Source organism: Bufo gargarizans, chromosome 9, assembly GCF_014858855.1.
Source record: "Bufo gargarizans isolate SCDJY-AF-19 chromosome 9, ASM1485885v1, whole genome shotgun sequence".
NCBI classification, from domain to species: domain Eukaryota; kingdom Metazoa; phylum Chordata; class Amphibia; order Anura; family Bufonidae; genus Bufo; species Bufo gargarizans.
In genome coordinates this window covers 111,236,301-111,258,135 of record NC_058088.1, presented here as the reverse complement: position 1 = coordinate 111,258,135, position 21,835 = coordinate 111,236,301, and the positions used below count along the sequence as shown (strand labels likewise).

The following is a 21,835-nucleotide window of genomic DNA, read 5'->3' as shown; positions in this document are numbered from 1 at the left end:
TTCTAGCTCACAGGGACTAATCCTTCACCCAAGTGGAGGCTTCATCTGACTGCCTGGCTCTCTGATGAGATCATCACTACTCTAATGGCTAGTTGTAAGAAGGTCACTTCTGACATTTATTTGAGGATTTGGAGGGCTTTCTGCAGGTTTGCCGATAAACCAGTGGATGTTCTGGAGGCTCCAGATATTCCTCGGGTGTTAAATTTCTTGCAGGAAGGTTGGAGAAAAAACTTAGACCTAGCACTTTAAAGGTGCAAATCTCAACTTCAAGCGCCCTATTTGAATTTAAATTAGCGGGTCATCCCTGGGTAAAAAGATTTATCACTGCAGTTTCAAAATTATCCCCAGTTTGCAAAAATAGAGTCCCTCCTTGGGATCTAAACTTAGTTCTTTCAGCCCTGACGTCAGATCCTTTTGAGCCGATGACCAGCATTTCCCCTAAGATCTCCCTAAGGCTACTTTCACACTAGCGCTTGATCGGATCCGTTCTGAACGGATCCGATCATATTAATGCAGACGGAGGCTCCGTTCAGTACGGATCCGTCTGCATTAATAACTTAGAAAATTTTCTAAGTGCGCAAGATGCCTGAGCGGATCCGTTCAGACTTTCAATGTAAAGTCAATGGGGGACGGATCCGCTTGAAGATTGAGCCATATGGTGACCTCTCAAGCGGATCCGTTCCCATTGACTTACATTGTAAGTCTGAACGGATCCGCTCGCCTCCGCACGGCCAGGCGGACAGCTGAACGCTGCAAGCAGCGTTCAGCTGTCCGCCTGTCCGTGCGGAGGCGAGCGGAGGCTGAACGCCGCCAGACTGATGCAGTCTGAGCGGATCCGCTCCATTCAGACTGCATCAGGGCTGGACGGAGGCGTTCGGGTCCGCTCGTGAGCTCCTTCAAACGGAGCTCACGAGCGGACCGACGAACGCTAGTGTGAAACTAGCCTTAAGCTGGCGTTTCTCCTAGCTATTACCTCTGCTAGAAGGGTAAGGCCTCATGCACATGGCCGTTGTTTTGGCAGCTCGGATGCGGACCCATTCACTTCAATGGGGCCGCAAAAGATGCAGACGGCACTGTTGCTCCATTCCGTGGTTCGCCCCCAAAATATATCCTGTCCTATTCTTGTCTGTGTTTTGCGGACAAGAATAGGCAGTTATATTAATGGCTGTCTGTGCCGTTCGCAAATTGCAGAACGCACACGGAAGCTATCTGTGTTTTGCGGACTGCAAAACACACACTGATCATGTGCATAAGGCCTTAGTGAGATGTCTGCTCTTTCCATTGATCAAAAATAGACTAAAACAAACAAGTGGAAATAATGTATCAATATCAGTTTATTATAAAATATATAGTATGGGGAAAAGACAGGATGGTGTACAGTATACAGAAAAGCAAAGGGTCAGAGACACCCTAACATGCACCTATCAGCCCATGTATCAATCAGACACAGGACAGTGTAGCACTCAAGGAACGAGAGATATAAGCACAGGGACAACTGATACTGCATAGCATAAAAGTATCCACCACAATAGGGTTGTATGCTGTCAAATGCAAAATATCATACCATGGTGTCCATGGGCTATCTCTCACATCCCAAAAACATGTATGGCACGACTAATAATGATAAAAGGAAAATCCCAGAATCTCATCAGTATCCTAAAAATAATAATCAGTGGTGGGCCTGAGGAATCTAGGACCCACTATGGATGTAATGAAAGTGCCGGGGGGATGCCGAGCTAAGCTAAACACAGGACGTACCTGAAGACATGATGACTGGAAGGATGTGGGACCCTAAGCGCGAGACCTCGACGCGCTCTTCATCTCAGCGGCTTCCATTGATCAGCCTTACTTAAGGATCTTGGAGGATTGGGTGGTTATATCTCCTGATCCTTCCTTTTTGTCAAGTGTCGTCCTCTTTTCACCATACCCTCCTTCTGTGCGTCTCCCAAAAATTTGAGAGAATCGGCGTTTCATTGTTTAGACGTGAAGAGATGTTTAATTCAATATCTACACGTCACGCAGCCATGGAGGTCTTCCTCCTGTCTGTTGCTTTGCTTTCAGGGTAGAGGGGCTCCGCTGCATCTTCCCAGACTATTGCTAGATGGATCAGGCAGGCTATTTACTTGGCATACTCTTCCAAGAGAGCTGTTTCACCATAGGGGTTCGGGGCTCACTCTACTAGATCAGACTCTACTACTTGGGCAGAGAGGGCTTCTGCTTCCATAAAGCAGATTTGCAGGGCTGCCACATGGAGTCATGGAGTTCCCCGCATACATTTTTATTTATTTTTTCCAAACATTAGGCTGCCTTCTAATGAAGGCCTAATATTTGGCTTTAACCACTTCAACCCCCCCTAGCTGAAACCCCCTTAATGACCAGGCCACTTTTTACACTTCTGCACTACACTACTTTCACCGTTTATTGCTCGGTCATGCAACTTCTCACCCAAATGAATTTTACCTCCTTTTCTTCTCACTAATAGAGCTTTCATTTGGTGGTATTTCGTTGCTGCTGACATTTTAACTTTTTTTGTTATTAATCGAAAAAAACTACATCCATATATACATTTTCCGCAAAATTTATTGTTCTACGTCTTTGATTAAAAAAATGTTTGGGTAAAAAAAAAATGGTTTGGGTAAAAGTTATAGCGTTTACAAACTATGGTACAAAAATGTGAATTTCCGCTCTTTGAAGCAGCTCTGACTTTCTGAGCACCTGTCATGTTTCCTGAGGTTCTACAATGCCCAGACAGTACAAACACCCCACAAATGACCCCATTTCGGAAAGTAGACACCCTAAGGTATTCGCTGATGGGCATAGTGAGTTCATAGAACTTTTTATTTTTTGTCACAAGTTAGCGGAAAATTATGATTTATTTATTTTTTTCTTACAAAGTCTCATAATCCACTAACTTGTGACAAAAAATAAAAACTTCCATGAACTCACTATGCCCATCACGAAATACCTTGGGGTGTCTTCTTTACAAAATGGGGTCACTTGTGGGGTAGTTATCCTGCCCTGGCATTTTAGGGGCCCAAATGCGTGCAAAGTAGTTTGAAATCAAAATCTGTAAAAAATGACCTGTGAAATCCTAAAGGTGCTCTTTGGAATGTGTGCCCCTTTGCCCACCTAGGCGGCAAAAAAGTGTCACACATGTGGTATCGCCGTACTCAGGAGAAGTTGGGGAATGTGTTTTGGGGTGTCATTTTACATATACCCATGCTGGGTGAGAGAAATATCTTGGCAAAAGACAACTTTTCCCATTTTTTTTTTTTATACAAAGTTGGCATTTGACCAAGATAGTTATCTCACCCAGCATGAGTATATGTAAAATGACACCCCAAAACACATTCCCCAACTTCTCCTAAATACGGCGAAACCACATGTGTGACACTTTTTTGCAGCCTAGATGCGCAAAGCGGCCCAAATTCCTTTTAGGAGGGCATTTTTAGACATTTGGATCCCAGACTTCTTCTCACGCTCTCGGGCACCTAAAAAGCCAGGGCAGTATAAATACCCCACATGTGACCCCATTTTGGAAAGAAGACACCCCAAGGTATTCAATGAGGGGCATGGCCATTTTTTGGCACAAGTTTTTTTTTTTTTTTTTGGGGGTATTTTCTCAGTCTCCCTTTCCGCTAACTTGGGACAAAAATTTCAATCTTTCATGGACTCAATATGGCCCTCACGGAATACCTTGGGGTGTCTTCTTTCGGAAATGGGGTCACATGTGGGGTTTTTATACTGCCCTGGCATTTTAGGGGCCCTAAAGCATGAGAAGAAGTCTGGAATATAAATGTCTAAAAAATGTTACACATTTGGATTCCGTGAGGGGTATGGTGAGTTCATGTGAGATTTTATTTTTTGACACAAGTTAGTGGAATATGAGACTTTGTAAGAAAAAATATATATAAAAATTTCCGCCAACTTGGGCCAAAAAAATGTCTGAATGGACCCTTATAGGGGGGGTGATCACCCATATAGACTCCCTGATCACCCCCTGTCATTGATTACCCCCCTGTAAGGCTCCATTCAGACGTATGTGTTTTGTGGATCCGATCCATGTATCCGTGGATCCGTAAAAATCATACGGACGTCTGAATGGAGCCTTACAGGGGAGTGATCAGTGACCGGGGGGGGGGGGGGGGGGGGGGGTGATCAATGACAGGGGGTGATCAGGGAGTGTATATGGGTGATCACTCCCCCCCCCCCGTCATTGATCACCCCCCTGTAAGGCTCCATACAGACGTCCGTATGTGTTTTGCGGATCCGATCCGTGGATCCGTAAAAATCGTACGGACGTCTGAATGGAGCCTGACAGGGGGGTGATCAGTGGTTCATAAGGGGTTAATAAGTGACAGGGGGAGTGTAGTGTAGTGGTGTTTGGTGCTACTTTACACAGCTACCTGTGTCCTCTGGTCGATCCAAGCAAAAGGGACCACCAGAGGACCAGGTAGCAGGTATATTAGACGCTGTTATCAAAACGGCGTCTAATATACCTGTTAGGGGTTAAAAAAATCGCATCTCCAGCCTGCCAGCGAACAATGGCCGCTGGCAGGCTGGAGATCCACTCGCTTACCTTCCGTTCCTGTGAACGTGCGCGCCTGTGCGCGCGCGTTCACAGGAAATCTCGCCTCTCGCGAGATGACGCACGAATGCGTCCAGGAGGAATGAATCGACCCCCCCCCCCCCCCCTCCAGGACGCATCCGTGCATTAGGCGGTCCTGGAGCGGTTAAAGTACTTCAGGCCCTTGCCCCACCCTAGATAGATCTCGCTTATATCTCCATGGGTGCTGTCATAGGCGAGGGGGAAAAATAAGATTACACTTACTGGTAATTGGTTTTCTTTGAGCCTATGACAGCACCCGGCTAACTCCCCCCCAAAAAAATAATTATATGTGTATCTTATATGTCTTCTCGGAAAAGGACTGGAGGTGGAGAGGGTGGTCCCTCTTTTAAAGCCATTCCTGTCCGGAGTAGGAGGCGGTCTCTCCATGGGTGCTGTCATAGGCTCAAAGACAAGTGTAATCTCATTTTTCTGTTGAACTGTAGTTTTTAGGGACACCATTTTAGCATACGTATAACTTACTGATTAAGGCCTCTTTCACACGAGCGTGACGGATTGGCTCCGGGTGCGTTCCGTGAAACTCGCACCATTTTTCAAGCAAGTTCAGTCAGTTTTGTCTGCAATTGCTTTCAGTTTTTTCCACGCGAGTTTCACAAACATTTTCTAGCAACCTTCAGTGAAAAACGCATTGCACCCACACTTGCTTCCGGATGCAATGCGTTTTTCACTGAAGCCCCATTTACTTATATGGGGCCAGGGCTGCGTGAAAAACGCATAATATAGAACATTCTGCGTTTTTCACGCAACGCAGAACTGATATGTGGAAAAAAAAATGGGTCAGGATTTAGTGCGAGTGCTATGCGTTCGTCATGCATTGCACCCATGCGGAAAACTCGCTTGTGTGAAAGGAGCCTAACCACTTCACTTCCAACGCCGTACATGTATGGCGCTGGAGTGAAGTGCAAACAGCAAACATGACGCTTGTGCAGCAGGTGTAATGGCCGGCAGGTCTCCTCTGTTTTAAACAGCAGAGACCTGCTGCAATGACAGCGATCGGCAATAAAGCTTCTGAGCTTATCGCTATCCTCTGCAGCCAGTGAGGGTGCCGGTAATTAAAACATAGAAACATAGAATGTGTTGGCAGATGAGAACCATTTGGCCCATCTAGTCTGCCCAATGTACTGAATACTATGAATAGCCACTGGCACTATCTTATATGAAGGATGGCCTTATGCCTATCCTATGCATGCTTAAACTCCTTCACTGTATTTGCAGCTACCACTTCTGCAGGAAAGCTGTTCAATGCATCCACTACTCTCTCAGTAAAGTAATACTATAGAAATACTTAAGCAACATAGAAATTGATTTTAATGTGCTGGGTCTCGCTGAAGAGACCCAGGGCATTGAAGCTGCAATTCTTATTTTGGCCAGCAGGTGGCAGGCTGACATAAGAAATTAGCAATTCTGAACAATTAATGGATCGGTGAGCAGGACAAAGGAATAAGAAAAAGAACGAACAGCAGGTGGCGCTATACAGATACATTTTATAGAATAACTCAGTGGCTATGCTAAATTTTAATTTACACGCCATTGCAAAAGTATTCAGATCCAGGGTTTGGTTTTAAAAATGTAGAATATTTTTTTTGGGGTGGGACAACCTTGTTAACTTTTTATTTTTTTGTCATGCGCTAATGGAAAAACTTCATTTTTTTTAATTTTTTTTATCTGCACTTCAGATTTACAGTGACCGTGTGACATAATTAGTTTTATTGTATGGGTCAGTATGATGATGGCGATAACGTATGTATAGTTTTATTTATTTATTTTTACTACTTTTGCAAATAGCACGTCATGCAAAAAGTTGTTTGTATCGTCGCGTTCTAATAGTCAGAACTTATTCATTTTTCTGGTACCATTTTGGGGCACATGGGACTTGCTCATTAACATTTATTTTTGGGGAGAGGATAGGAACAATTCCGTTATCTTTAGCGTTTTTCTTTGTTTCTGGGTCTGTGTAAATAACATGTTATATTATACGGGTTTTGTTAAACACTGCACAATAATATAGATGTGCGCATGTTTTTTCTTTTCAATAAAAAAAAAGCTTGTTATATGCAGAGGTATATAGTACCTTGTATACAGCTGCATTAAAGCCTATCCCTGTAACAGTGATGATCAGTCTTTTAGGCTGTGACTGTGACACAACCGAATACCCCTGCAGTCATGGCAAGCCTATTATCATGGTAACGCTTTGCCGCCCTGCAATTGTCTTCGTGGGTACCGATGGTGGTAAGGTGCCTTTGTGTAACTGCCTAGATACTGTGGTTGCTATTGAACGCAGCATGTAAGGATTTAAGCAGCCGTCATCGGCGTTAACTGTGATGCTGGCGGTCACAAAGGGAGCCTGACTACAACCGCACATGCTGTGCTGATACAGCTCTCTAGATGGATCTCTTCAGTCCCAATTGCACGTGCCAGGTTACTGAAAAGACCTTCAAATGTGACTGCATGTTAGCGATTATCTGCCCAAAAATCATAGCCCAAGAGTCATAGCCCTATTCACTTCACTCTCTTGAGAAGGACTGTGTTGGAGTTGTTTGCACATTCACTTATTACAATATTGGTTCCAGGACGACCATTTTGTGTTGAAACCATTTAAAGTTGAGTCATCTGTTCCAAAGCCCCAAAATGTCATCCAACATGAGAGAAAATGAAGATTTAAAGATGACCTTCCACCTCTCCTGACATGGTTATTTTAATAGGTACATGCATTCTCCATATAATAATTCTGGAGCATCTATTCCATGAATCTGCATTGTGCCGTTTCTTTATTTCTAATAGTGGTTATGAATTAGGGTACAGAGGGGTGTTAATCAGTTGGGGGGATGGTCCCTGCACAGTCTAACCATGGCAGTACTGACAGGATAGAGTGAGATTGTCAGGTACACCCCTAACTGGTTACCGCCCCTCTGTACCCTTACTGCAGACTGCTGGCAATTCATTCATAACCTCTAGTAGAAATAATAAAGGAAGGACATACAGACATAAGAATAGATGCTCCAGAATTATTATTACACGGGGAATGCATGCAGCTATTAAAACGGGCATGTCAGGAGAGGTGACAAGTCCTCTTTAAGAAAGAGAAGCAGATATCGAAGACAGATAAAACAAGTCCTTCCATAGAACAGTCATGAATAGGTGCTAACTAGAAACGAATCCAGCTGTCTTTCCAGAGAAATAACATGTTTGGTTGGATCGGAGTCTGAGGCATTGTATGTTGAGTCCAGTTTCAGCTTACGATGGCCCAGAAAGACCATTGTGTGTTGAAAGTGTTGTCCTGAGGGATCACTGTACTGGAATCTGCAGAAATCTATATTAAGTATTTTTATGCGCCTGAAATAAGTTTTTTTTTGTCTAGGATTCACAGCATAAAGAAATATATTATTGGCATATTATAGAGAGATGCCATAGCTTGCTGTTGTGCGAGGTCCACTTTTTTTAAGGCCTCATGCACACAAACGTGTATTTTCTTTCTGTGTCCAGTCTGTTTGTTTGTTTTTGTCTGTTTTTTGTGGACTGTATGCGGGAACTATTCATTTCAATGGGTCCCCCCCCCCTAAAAAAAAAAAAGAAAAAAATATATAGAAGTTACTTTGTGTGCATTCCGTGTCTGTACTGCAAAATAATAAACCTGTCATATTGTCTGCATTATGGACAAAGATAGGACTGTTCTATTAGGAGCCAGCTGTATAGAATGCACATGGACGTCGCCCGTATTTTTATTTTTTTTTGCAGATCCGTGTTTTGCGGACCACAAAATACATACGGTTGTGTGCAAGAGGCCTTACACAGCTTAGTTTTGAGTCTTAAGACGCAAAGTATAAAAGACTTCTTGTGGTATTTTATGGGACTGCCCCATAGCCAATGTATGCATTCTTTTTAGTATAGAGCATAAATATGTGAATAACCGCTAGAATATGGATAGGGTACTGCAGACTAAAGACTGCTTTATTTAGAGTACAGTAACTTCCAGTGCTCACCGTCCTCTGGTTTTCCTGGCCTGACTTTATTAACCCAGTTAAAGCTGTGATGTGACATCAGCAACATGTGACTGCTGCACCCAATCGCTGGCCTCTGCATTGCACCTGACAAGGGCAGTGACTGGCTGCTGTGGCCATGTGTTGCAGTGATGTCCGCATAGTCAATAGAGCCCAGCCAGGAGAATGGGGCGCAGCGTGGGATCTGTCAGGTGATTTCTTAGCTGTTCAGGCAGATCCCTGGGGTTGTCGGTCTTCCTCATGAAACCAGAGAACCCCTTTAATACGTTAGAAAAAAAAATCGTGAAGTACTCGCATTGGTGGGACTTCAGGAAAAGAGGTATGGATTGAATAAGGCTCTACTTACACCGGCCACACCTCAATAGATTCTTGCAGTGATGGGCTACAATGCACTCTATACAAGGTATACCAACGCATTATAAAAGCCATCAAATAATTGCATTGTGATGTGTCCTAGCGGGACTGGAAAAAAAATATATACTTTTTTTTTTTTTTGTTAATCAGATCATTTTTATTGTAAACATGTACATCAATAAAGCATTATTACAAATATAAACATATTGTATCACGTAATTTGATATACAACGTTAATTCCACTGGGAAATATGATACAACATCAAATGTCTATGCGGATATAAAACTACCGCAACATACCCCCCCCCCCCCCCCCCAACTCCCACTTCAGCACTTTATGGACTTATCCGAGTATTATTCGGTGCTAATCCTCCAGCGGCCCCACAATTTTTCATATTTTTGGTTAACATCGTATTTACTTTCCTTCTGAATTCCTCGATGACTGGAGGGCACAACTGAATCCAATGCAAGGCAATCAACTTCCTTGCCACATATAGTAATCGGCCAGCTACAATCTTATCTGTCTCCTCCTTTCCAATATCCGACACATATCCCAGAACGCACATTTTGGGGTCTCGGGGTATCTGCAGTGAAAAGGTATTTTGAATCACTGCCAACACATCCGACCAGAAGCCATCTAATTGTGAACATTGCCACAGCATATGCAATAAATCAGCTGGTTCTGCTTGGCATCGTGGACACTTTGCATAAATAAAAACTTTTAAAACTTTTCCTATAGTTTATTTTTTCATGAAAAACAAGCCCACAACATTGGCTGAAAAATTAATAAGTTCTGCATTTTGGAAACTTTTTTGTTTTTGTAGTGTTGCTATGGTTTTTTTACCATTCTCATGCAAATGTAGGAAAATTTTCAGAATACATTATTCTTTTTTTTTTTTTTTCCCCTGAGGCATATGAATGTGGTTTTTCAAAACTCAGCATTTAGGCAGCACGTAATTTGGCCTTAGGCCTCATGCACTTTGTGACATTTGCTGTGGCTTGTACATCTGTGACTTGGACCTTCTTATACTCTCCTGTTGAATCCAGTGATTCCCACTGGTCCTTGTTCACGCTGTTTGATGCCTCGTCCGTATGTCCTTGTGATCCCTGCAACCAATGAATCACTGATGCTCATGGCCTTGTGCACTTTGTGCTAGCATCACTGCTGAGGCAAGTGATTGCCTTCAAATGTCATGTGGATGGATGGGCTTGTCATCGCAGCCTCGAAGTAAACGGATCGACAAGGGCCAAAGGAGCAAAGAAGACTCAACAGGGATTTTAGTTTTTATTCTCTGCTCTTAGATATTTTTTTAAGGGGTGGATAAAGCCTTTAAACAGGCACTTAAAGAGAAACTAAAAAGTGTTGCCCATTCTTAACAGTTTTTATTAAATACTCCTAAATGATATAGCTGCACTATATGCACGTTGTACAGAGGAGTTTCTTTTATCGCTGGTTAGAATGCCCGACCACCAGTCATCAGTGGCCCACGTAAACGGTGACAAGCCACTGCTGCCATTTTTATCGTAATCAAGATGACATAATTTACAGCTAAAATGCATCTTTAGAGACCAGGTGGACTAACAGTTCGCTGAGGGATCAGGTTCCATTGCCCATAGAAGTCTGGAGAATGGAGGAGGAGGCAGGAGCTGCCAGATGGGGTTAGAGGCGCTATTGTCTAGTTGTAATATTTCTCCAGATATAAAATAAATATGTATATGAAAAATATATCTTAACTGGTAATTCTCTCCAAATCTAGTGTTTTTAGAAGAAAAGGTAAATGGAGAAAAAAGGCGCAGATATAAAAATAGTCTAAAACTCATACTGCTGCATGCTACAGAGGTAGGCCATCAGAATGAAGACCCCTTAACTGTAAAATATACTTTATACACTTGAGATTGCACGTCTGCTTTCATTCTGATTCGTGAACACGTTTTTGGAATCTATTACTAGTGATGAATCATGTGATCGGTGTGATTTCCTCTGCATGGTGATGGCGCTTGTTAAGATCCCCATAATGCATTGTTGGCCGAACCCTCCGAGTGTGTATGGGGGCTCACGACTGATCCCTTTGTTCTCCCAGGAGATGAGCTGTCCCCAGAGTTTCTGGCAGACACTTTCTTCTCTGTCCCTATTTTATACACCTTTATCTGAACTATGTGTACGGTGGAGTCTGGAAAGAGAACTGGCGGCTGGATTAGGCTATTTTCACATCTGCCTTGTACTGTAAGGTTTTGAGATCCAGCACAGGCTGTCAAAGGGACAACGCCTAACTTTTGTCCCTATTCATTGTCAATAGGGCCAAAACTGAACAAACCTTAACGGAGTGCACCAGAATGCATTCTGTTCCGGTTTGTTGCTTTCCTATGCCGGACACACAAACACTGCAAGTAGCATTTGTGTGTGCGGCATGGGAAACTGAACAAGCTGGATCCAGCACCAAAAATCATGTAAGTCAATGGTGCCAGATCTTTCCCCCCCCCCCCCCCCCCAGATCCTCTGCCACTAATGTGAAAGTAGCCTTATCGTTTCCCTCACGGCTATCGAATGTGTATGGCAGACTTTATTTTGATGTTGCTTTTTTAGGTGTAAATCATTCCAATGTTTTTTGGAGCGTATTCCGTACTGAAATCTTTAAGACAATCCACATGTCTTAGTTTCCATCAGGTCCATGCACATGGATTTGACCCATTGATTGGGACCAAGTCCATGTTTTGATCCATCACCTTTATGAGTAAGTTGACCCCAGATTTCTGCTGCTGATTTGTGTGAACGTACGCGTAGATTCTGACGCTTCAAATGTCTCGGAGAACCTATCTGCTCTTCTAATCTTAGTAAATATGTGCTTTCCCATAAAAAATGCTGGTGCTGCTTTCTGAGATCTGTGACGTGCTATCCCTTTGTTAACCCCTTCAGTTGAGCACGCAGCATTCATAGCGGCTGCTGGGGGTGCTTATACAGCTGACCGGTTTCAGAGATAACTTGGGGAGGACACTGCCTCTGATCTCTACTTGGAACCCCTGCTGTAAAATCATGGGGTTTTGCTTGGTTGCTATGGCATACTGGGCTCTGTAGCAAACTGCCTGTTAAGCCCTGCTCAGGCAGGAATTGATAGGGCATAGTTACTATGGCAGTCTGAGAAATTCTCTATCGCATGGTACATCAAACGATTGCACGTTAAGTCCCCTAAGGAGGCTCAAGTGATATCCCAAATTCTACAGCAATAATCAAGCCCTCACACAGCTCTGTAGACGGAAATACAAAAAAGGTATGGTTATCAGAACCTAGTGATGCAAAAATGTATTTAGATTTTTTTTTTTTTTTTTTTTATAACTGTGGCATGCTATGTCTTTGAGCGCTGGTACTTACCATACTTCTCTATGCCATAATAGTAAAGGCTTTATTACATGGGCAGATTTTTAAGATGCCCTTTATTGAGCGTTCAAAGTAACGTTCGTTCATTGGGTATTTAGGATCTTTTAACGTGTTTAAAAATAAAATTACATTAAAAATCCTGGTTTGCCGGCTGCAGATCGTGCAGTGTAATAGGTGCTCTGCTGCCAGCAAACAATGACAGTATAGGGATGAGCAATGCATTAACGATCGCTCGTCCTTATACCGAGGAGGAGATCGTTGCTTGTAATAGCAATGGTCTCCTCCTTTAGCGAGCAGGAAATTGATGGGAGGGAGCGCTTCCCTCCTGACAATCGTCTGTTCTCTCTACCTATGTAATGGGGCCTTAAGTCATGGCCAAAACTTTGTTATACAGCTTAGCTGATGTTGTCCAAAATTGTGTCATTAAAAACTACAATTTGCCCTTCATAAAAACCCTTGTACTAGAATAGGACAGAGGCAGAGCGGTGGCGAGGATGTTGCACACGGGAGTAGAAAGCAGGTCTACACCCCCTAGGATTTGCATTTACATACAGCTTGCCAGAATGAATTTGGGGCAGAAGTGAACAAAGGGGGTATAGCTCTAAAACAAAAAACAAACCACAATGATTGGGGGCCAGTAGTAATCTACAGTCATTACAGACCCTCTTTATGTGCAAATCCAAGAGCTATAACTATATTTTTTCCCGTTTTTTTAATGGCACCGTTCTGAGGTACAAATAATCATTGATCAACTTTTTTTCAAATGATAAACAGCATTACCTCCTTTGTCTTTTTACGATGTACATTTTATGACCTTTACTTTGTGTCATAAATAACATCATAACTTGGCTCTCCTGGTATTACTGCAGAACCAAATATATATTGTTTTTCTTTAACTTGTACTACTTTTGCATAAAAAGCACCATCAGGTCCCAAGACCCATAATTAATTTTTTTTTTTTTTTTCTTTTAACGGAGCAGGACAGCTCTTTATATTCATTGCTATTTTTTGGGGTACAGAAGAAATTTTATTCTAAGGGGTTGAAAGGCTGGGATTGGCTGTTTTGCTGATCTGCACAGTAGACAGCTGTGCTTTTGCGTATTGGGGATCATTAAAGGGGTTCTGCAGTTTGTTTAAACTGATGATCTATCCTCTGGAGAGATCATCAGCATGTGATCAGTGGGCGGCCGACCCCCAGGACCCCCGCCCATCAGCTGTTTGAGAAGGCAGTGGCGCTCCAGCAGCACCGCGGCCTTCTCACTGTTTACCGCTGGCCCAGTGATGTCATGACTAGTATCAACTTGCCTGGGCGGGGCTAAGCTCCATTCAAGTGAACAGAGCTTGGCCCGGCACAGGCAAGTTCATACTAGTCATGACATCACTGGGCCAGCGGTAAACAGTGAGAAGGCAGTGGTGCTGCTGGAGCGCCGCTGCCTTTTCAAACAGCTGATGGGCTGGGGTTCGGATCCTCGCCGATCACATGCTGATCTATCCAGAGGATAGATCATCAGTTTAAACAAACTGTAGAACCTTTTTAATGGGTTAATAAAGTATTTATGCAACTTTTCTTGTCTAGTCACAAATTATGGAGCATGTCATACTTCTGGCATAATTTGCAATTATTTGCGCCTCTTGTCATGCAGAAAAGGGCCTAGATCTTAGCAAGAGGGTGCTTTGCCAACCATGGGCCGCTAAATTTACCAGTTTATGCCAGTTTCTGGCATAAGTTATGTTTCCAATTTATAGCCGGCTTAAATTTTAATTTGTCACATGACTGCTGAAAGATGCACCAAATTAAGAGGCCTGTGTCTCCTAAATAGGTTGAAACAATGCAAACGTTGATGCAAATCTGTGCTTGCTTATTGCAGGGTTTTGATTTTCTGACTGTTTAATCAGCTGAAAAAGGGAAAATCTTTCTGGACGATCTGCCCGTATAAAAGGCCCTTAAGATTGGTGCAAGATAAATGTGTTTTTTGAGGACTTTCTCTCTGCATTGACATCAGTTGTGCAGAGTGCGACAAAGAACTTTCTTGCTACTTTTGTGGAGTTTTGGGTTTAGTGTTCATGGCATTGCTCAGCTGATTCAAGAGGTTGCCATGTTTGGGTTTGGCCAAGCACTGTGGCCTCTCCATAGCATACCAAATACAAAGCTGTACATAGTGTAGTGGCTGTACTTGGTATTGGATCATTTTTGGAGTATTTTTCTATTGATAGACTGGGCTTAAGTTCTAGCTGGGAAAATTGTTAAAAGCATTATACAGCCATTATACTGTAGAGGGGCAGTTAAAATATAAAAAAAACCTTAAAGGAGTTGTCCACATTTTTAATATTGATCAGCTAATTCCTCGATGGGTCATAAAGCTTCGCTGCAGTATTCTGACCCTCTAGAATGGCGTTCAGCTCCGTCTTCTGTTTCCGACGTAGGTGGCAGCTGCAAACAGTTGATCTGATATTGATGATCAATGGATAGGTCATCAATATCTAAAGGTTGGACTACCCCTATAAACTCGCCTTTTAGAGACCCCATAAAGTCGTGTACTGCCGCTCAGTCCTCCCAACTGGACTGCAGCAGTGATATCTTGTATATTGCTGTGGCCGGTCCCTGGCATTAGACCATTGATGGCAGAGATTGGCTGCAGCTGTATAGGGTGTCACTAGTGGCTGAGAGGATAGAGTGGCGGTGCTGGATCAGTGAGATGTCCAGAGGGCTACACGACATTTGTTGCGCAACATTTCGTTGCACCAATGTCGCACAGTTTTTATAATAGTCTAGTGTCGCAGCATGTCACCATAGACTATCAGTTGCGCGACACATGTTGCAGTGTAGTTGTGCTCTGTGTCTCGCGACAAATGTCGTTGTGTAGCCCTAGCCTTAGGCTACAACTACACTGCATCATGTCACGCGACAATTTTTATAATATTCTACGGTGTAGCACCGCGGCATGCTGCTACTGCAACACGACTACCAAAAATCTGAGAGAAAAAAATGGAGCATGACTTATGTTGCAGTATAGTTGTGCCCGCGCGACTTATTGCCGAACACATGTCATCGTGTATTTTATTTATTTTCTCCCCATATTGAGCCAACACCCAGGCTCCTTCCACTGATAAGAACCAGAATTATGGTGCTCTAACTCATTTTCTGATGAACTGAAGAAGATTCAGATGGTGTGTCCATAATACAGAAGCAATAAAGCACCCATATTTATATCCCTGTTGGTTAAAATAGTTTTCAAAGATTATTTAATTGATGACCTGCACTCGGGACACCCGCCGATCAGCTATTTGAGAAGGCACCGACACTCGCAGTAGTGCCGCTGCCTTCTCCATTTCTGGCTAGGCCATGTGATGTTACATCCATCAGTCACATGACCTAGGCAAAGCTGCTTTTCTGGCTGCTCCTTTTAATCAAGGCTTTTTCATCACCTAGGCTGCATCCTTCTCGCCCCTCCCCCTTTCTTCTCAGGCATTTTTATTGGCCCGCTTCTCTCGGCTCTTGGGAGGGGTCTCCAAACCCTCCTATTCCAGTTAAGCCTATGGGTGCTGCTGCTGGCTGCTTTTCTTTTCTTCCGGATCTAACTCAGCTCAGCCCTCGTGTCCTTTTCCAGAGAAGACTCCCAGCCCCCCCCCCCCCCCCCCCCAAATCAGGTTCGCCACGTATTATACGTGCGTCCGTTATAATAAAAAGTTGCCATGTGGTCAGCCTGAACCTGTTTGTGCGCAGTGCCTTGCCCTCAGACCCACTCAAGACGCCTTGACCACTCCTTCTGAATGGGCTTCTTCCCTGTCCCAAGCCATAGAGGACCTTGCCTGACTCTCCCAATCCATGGTTGAGTCGCTGGACTGCTTGCCTGCACAAATTGCAGCCGACTTCTCCGTGGATGGGGTACGCTCACGGGCAGACACCAGGTTCCGCAAACTACCTTGGGTTGTCACAACCATATCCCGCTCCTCCTCGCCATCCTCTGGTCACTCCCAGGATATATCTGAGGCTGGCGACGAATCCTCCCCTGCCGCCTCGGGGGACTCCCCTGACTCTGATTCTGGATCGGAGCAGAGCACTGCCCTGTCTGCGGCCATGCAGGATCTCATCAGGGCAGTTAGGGACGCTCTCCACGTGCAGGAAGACCCCCTCCTCCTCGGCTCAGAAATCCGTATCATTGCGTCGTTCTAGGCTTCCTGCTTTGGTTTTTCCCTAACCATGCGGATCTGGATGCACTCCTGGCCAAGGAGTGGCGTCACCCGGATAGGCGTCTTCAACCCACCAAGAGTTAGGACGTCCTCTTTCCCTTTTCCGAGGAGTCCATTACTATGTGGTCCGACTTGCTAAGGCCACCACCCTTCCTTTGGCCGACGCGGCTTCCTATCCTTCCCACCTTTGCTGCGCCATGGGTGGCAAAAGCCTGTGTGGTATGGGCCAAACAGCTTGTTTGGTGCCTTCTTTCGGATTCTACTCCGGGGGGGAGCTCCATCTTCTTGCCTCTCATCTTCTCAAGGCATCCCGGTATCTTTGTCGCCTCCTGGAATCTGCAGGGCGGCTGCTAACTCTGTGTTCATCCGCCACACGGTTTGGCTTCGTGCCTGAGCAGTGGATGCTACCTCCAAAAAGGCGCTCATCTCTCCCCTTCCTAGGTGGTAGGCTTTTTGGGAAACATTTGGAGGAGCTTATTTCTGAGTCCACGGGTGGTTAAAGTCTCCACACAGCAATTTCGCTCCTTTCGGGACGACTCCTCCCATCAGGAGAAAGACTGTGTTCATCCTTCCTTCAAGGCCAAGCCCTCCTGGCACGCCCCCCCTAAGCCTACCAAACCCCGGTCTGCAAAGCAGTCCCCAAGGGTCTTTACCAAGGTGTTGGCTCCCCTCCTCGCACTTCTCCATGCCAGGGGAGTTGCAGTAATACCAGTGAACAGAGCTTAGCCCTGCCCAAGCAAGTTGATACTAGTCGTGACGTCACTGGGCCGGCTGCCTTCTCAAACAGCTGATCAGCGGGGGTCCTGGGGTGTCGGACCCCCGCGATCAGAAGCTGATGATCTATCCAGAGGATAGATCATCAGTTTAACCAAAGTGCGGAACCCTTTTAAGGGCAGTTTTCGTAGGTAAAATTGTGAGTGAGCCCTCTCCCTGGGATAAGAAGCAACCCCGCACATGACTGGTCTCAGGATGCTTTATGCTGGCATGGCACAGGACTCGAGGTAGCGCTCTCCTATTAAACTCAGGGCCATCGTTTTTTCCAGACGTCCCAAACAGTTTGAAGGGGGCTTAATCATAGAAAATAGCTTTCCTCCAGTCCTCTGCAGTCCAGTCCCTGCATGCCAGCTGTTTGCTGTGTACAATATACATTTTTAACACATGTGGATGATGGTCAAATATTACATGGCCTCGGTTTCATTGTTTTTAGGCTACTTTCACACTAGCGTTCGATCGGATCCGTTCTGAACGGATCCGATCATATTAATGCAGACGGTGGCTCCGTTCAGAACGGATCCGTCTGCATTATATTGGCAAAAAATAGCTAAGTGTGAAATTAGCCTGAGCGGATCTGTCCAGACTTTTACATTGAAAGTCAATGTGGGATGGATCCGTTTGAAGATTGAGCCATATTGTGGCATCTTCAAACGGATCCGTCCCCATTGACTTACATTGTAAGTCTGGACGGATCCGCACGGCCAGGCGGACACCTGAACGCTGCTTGCAGCGTTCAGGTGTCCGCTTGCTGAGCGGATCGGAGGCTGAACGCCGCCAGACTGATGCAGTCTGAGCGGATCCGCATCCATTCAGACTGCATCAGGGCTGGACGGAAGCGTTCGGGTCCGCTTGTGAGCCCCTTCAAACGGAGCTCACGAGCGGACAGCCGAACGCTAGTGTGAAACTAGCCTTAAGAGTACAAGGCTGTTGATGTATAGACTTGTAAGAGCTCTGTACACCTTGATAAATTATCCTACTTGCTTGTGAGTTTTAGGTGCAATAGTTTTTGTTTTGGTGCATCTTAAAAAAACTAAAACCTGTTTATCACAAGTTGTAGTATTAGTATTATTATTATATATTTTTTTTTAATGTCCAGCTTAAAACCAGTTGTGTTAATTTTATGACAATGCATGCATGTTACTTTAGTCCCAAGTGGTATGTGTGGACTGTGCACAGTTTCTTTAGTAGTTGTGGTCCTCATAACTTTCTGCTTGAGTCACTTTTTTACTTGCAACATTTTGGTACAAAATTGCTTGAAGGTGCCTGTGTGGTAGTTTGAAAAATGGGTATAGGGAGTTAGTATTATTATATTTTTGTTTTGTTTAATGTAGGCCTTTATTTGTACTTGTGAATAACTCCCCAAAGTGGTGTTTGTCCAGTAAAAACCAAGAGCCCATTCTACTGTTGGTGAGATGAAAACTCTAAAATGTTTGTGTGGTCCTGGAGGTTAATCGCAAAAGAATCCCTTCCATTCATCCTAACCATTGCAAACAAATGTCGATGGGGGGGGAGAGAGAAAAACTGACTTAGTTACTCATAGCAACCCATCCAGTTCTGCCTTTCATTATTCAAAGGAGCTATGAAAAATGAAAGCTGGAACATAACTTGTTGCTATGGACAATTTAGCCAGTTTTAATTTCCACCAGTTTTGCTAAATCTCGCCCATTGTGTTTTGAAGTCTGTCCAGAGGACACAACTGCTCACTATGTACATCATGTAAGTGACCTGTCTCCATGAGCAGTTCACGCTCTCAGGCCTAGTTCCTGCAGCGTATTCGTATTTTACTTGCGTAATTACACTTGTCATTTTTATACTTTGTGGAGGAAGGTTACTTTAGGCAGTGTGATTGTACCATGACCTTTTTCAAGCCGCTCTGTTATCCACCCAGTGGATTTATTGGGAAGTGCACTTTTCTGCCATTTTATTCCCTGAGCAAATCTCAAAATGTCTGCTTAGATCTTCACTTGTGGCAATATTGTCCATGTATTAAAGGGAATCTGTCACCTGGATTGAGCATATTAAGCTGTCACCATTGCCATGTACAATAAACTACCTACTTTCCTGCAGTGGTCTTCTTGAATAGGCGTGCTTGGGCTCGATATTAAGCAGGCTGGGCACTGCAGGGGGCGTAACTGGGCTCAAGAGCTGAAAAATAACGCCCCTCTTGGCAGCTTTGAGGTTCATTTGCATATCACAAAAGGCGCTTTTTTTTATCAAAATGAAACCATGAAGAGAAGAAAAGACCACTGCAGGAAAGAAGGTAGTTTATTGTATGGCAATGGTGACAGCTTAATATGCTGAAACCAGGTGACAGATTCCCTTGAATAGAAATAGTATGCTGGCTGCTTTATAATTCATCAGTTGGTTTCTGCTGGGGAATTAAAGTAAATGGCTAGTTTACTGTGCTTCATGTAATGGATGTAGGCTTTCATCGATATGGAAGTTAATGAAATATCTTTCTCCTTCCTCCTCTTTTAGTAAAAACAAGTTGAATACATTGGTGCAGAAGCTACATGAATTTTTAGCTCACTCCTCTGAAGAATCTGAGGACACAACTTCTCCTACAAGAGAATCTGAAGGCAAGAGTGCAGGTAAGGTGGAGACATCTGTTTTAATGGTGGGCACAATTACGTGCGGGGCGAATAAATGTTCTAAATACTTTTTTTTTTCTTTCTTTTTTTTTTAGGCAGATCAAAGTCCAATTATAGATTGCATTCAATGGAGAACATGGAGGAGGTATAAAATAAACATTCTTATAATATTTTGACGTTTCAGCTTTGCCAATATGGTAAAAGTATTATAAAAGCCATTAGATTTTTTTTTTTAACCCATTAATGCATAGTGCCATACATGTACGTCATTTAAATGGATCGGCCTGCTGCAGTGAGCCCGCTCCATATGCAGTAGGTGCCGGCTGTATCATACAGTAGGCACCCGGCCACAATGACTGGAAAAAAACCCCTAATGGGTATAAAAAATAAATGGAGACAGCACGTCCAAAGGGTGGAATTTATTCCAGATGCAACGTTTCAGCTGTGTGGTAGCCTTTTTCAAGCATGCTTGAAAAAGGCTACCACACAGACGAAACGTTGCATCTGGAATAAATTCCACCTTTTTGGACGCGCTGTCTCCATTTTTTTTATTTTTTATACCTATTAGTTGCTTTGCTAGGGGCTTTTTACCACCCCTCCTGGAGACTAGCACCCGAAACAGTATCACCAAGGAGTGCTGTCCACCCGTATTTTCGCTATTGGAAACGAACCCCGTCATTTAACCCTTCAGATGCCGAGATAGGCGCTGATTGTGGCATCCCTCTGCCTTCCAATCAGAGCTCCCGCAGTGAAATTACAGGCTCTGATCAGTTAATATGGCAGCCTGGACACTTCTAGTAATCTGCCTGCTGAACTATGCACGAGGCACAGTTCAGTGGGGAGCGCTTCTGAATCCTATAAACACAATTGGGGTGAAAAGTACAAGGGATCAAAAGATCCCAGGTTCTAGCCCTGTGGGGGCTAATCGTTTATAAATAAAATAAAAAAAAGATAAAGGTTTAAATCACTATATATATATATATATATATATATATATATATATATATATATATATATATATATATATGTATGTATATATATTTTGTATATCTAGGATTGTAATGAGTTAACTTTTTCTACTACCAATTGCCCACCCACCCCCCTCTTTGTTTCAAGACTGGAGAGGAGAGAGAGGGGGGCAAAGAGCTGTGCTGTGGGAAGTGTCTGATTTCTCATCTTTCTACAGGTGTCCCATAGAGTGTGGTGGAATGCGTAAGCCAATCATATGGCTTGATGATATGTATATATTATTCACTGCCTATAGAGAAGCACCTCTTTGAAGTGTCACATATGACGTAGGCAGTATTCTTGTTAGAATAAACTCCATTACAAAATGGCGATGGTAACCAGATGTGTACATTAGTTCACATTCCAAAGTAGGACCAAGTGCGCAGAAGCCAGGGTGCTATCTCCTCTCTCTTATCTCTTCTTCCTTTTTGACCAATGAAACAATGTTTTAGCCTCAGTGAGGACTGCCCTCTTCTGAAAATGTATATACGCTTACCCCATGTAATAAAAAGTTAGAGATTGCTTTGACCAACTTCTGTGTCAGTGTCTAGTCTCTCAGCCACGCGTGGATATTAACCCCTGGGGGGTACATTGATTCGGAACACCAGAGTGTATCTTAAATGCCCTAATTTAGGGTGGTTTTAACATATATATTATATTTTTTTTTATTAAATTCGGACATGGTAAATTGTTGGTGGCATTAGAAAAGGCATCTTGTCCTGCAGAAAAAAAAGCCCTCATATAGCTATGTGAATGGAAAAATGAGAAAAGTTATGGCTATTGGAACATGCGGAGGAAAAATAAAAAATTTAAAAATGAAAATAGGCCTGGTCTTTATGGAGTTAAAGGGAACGTGTCATCAGAAAATGCGACATACTGTGACAGGACAGTCACACAAAAATCCGCCTAGAATAAACTG

At 43.7% G+C, this 21,835-nt stretch overlaps 1 protein-coding gene across 1 annotated transcript in view; it reads left to right on the top strand.

Annotated features, from left to right (window-relative positions):
- Nucleotides 1–21,835, top strand: part of ATRX (ATRX chromatin remodeler) — a 186,739-nt gene that overhangs the window by 11,067 nt on the left and 153,837 nt on the right. The window contains exons 2-3 of the mRNA XM_044305242.1: nt 19,796–19,908; nt 20,004–20,053. Coding sequence (XP_044161177.1) covers nt 19,796–19,908; nt 20,004–20,053 — 163 coding nt within the window. The remainder of the gene's footprint in view (nt 1–19,795; nt 19,909–20,003; nt 20,054–21,835) is intronic.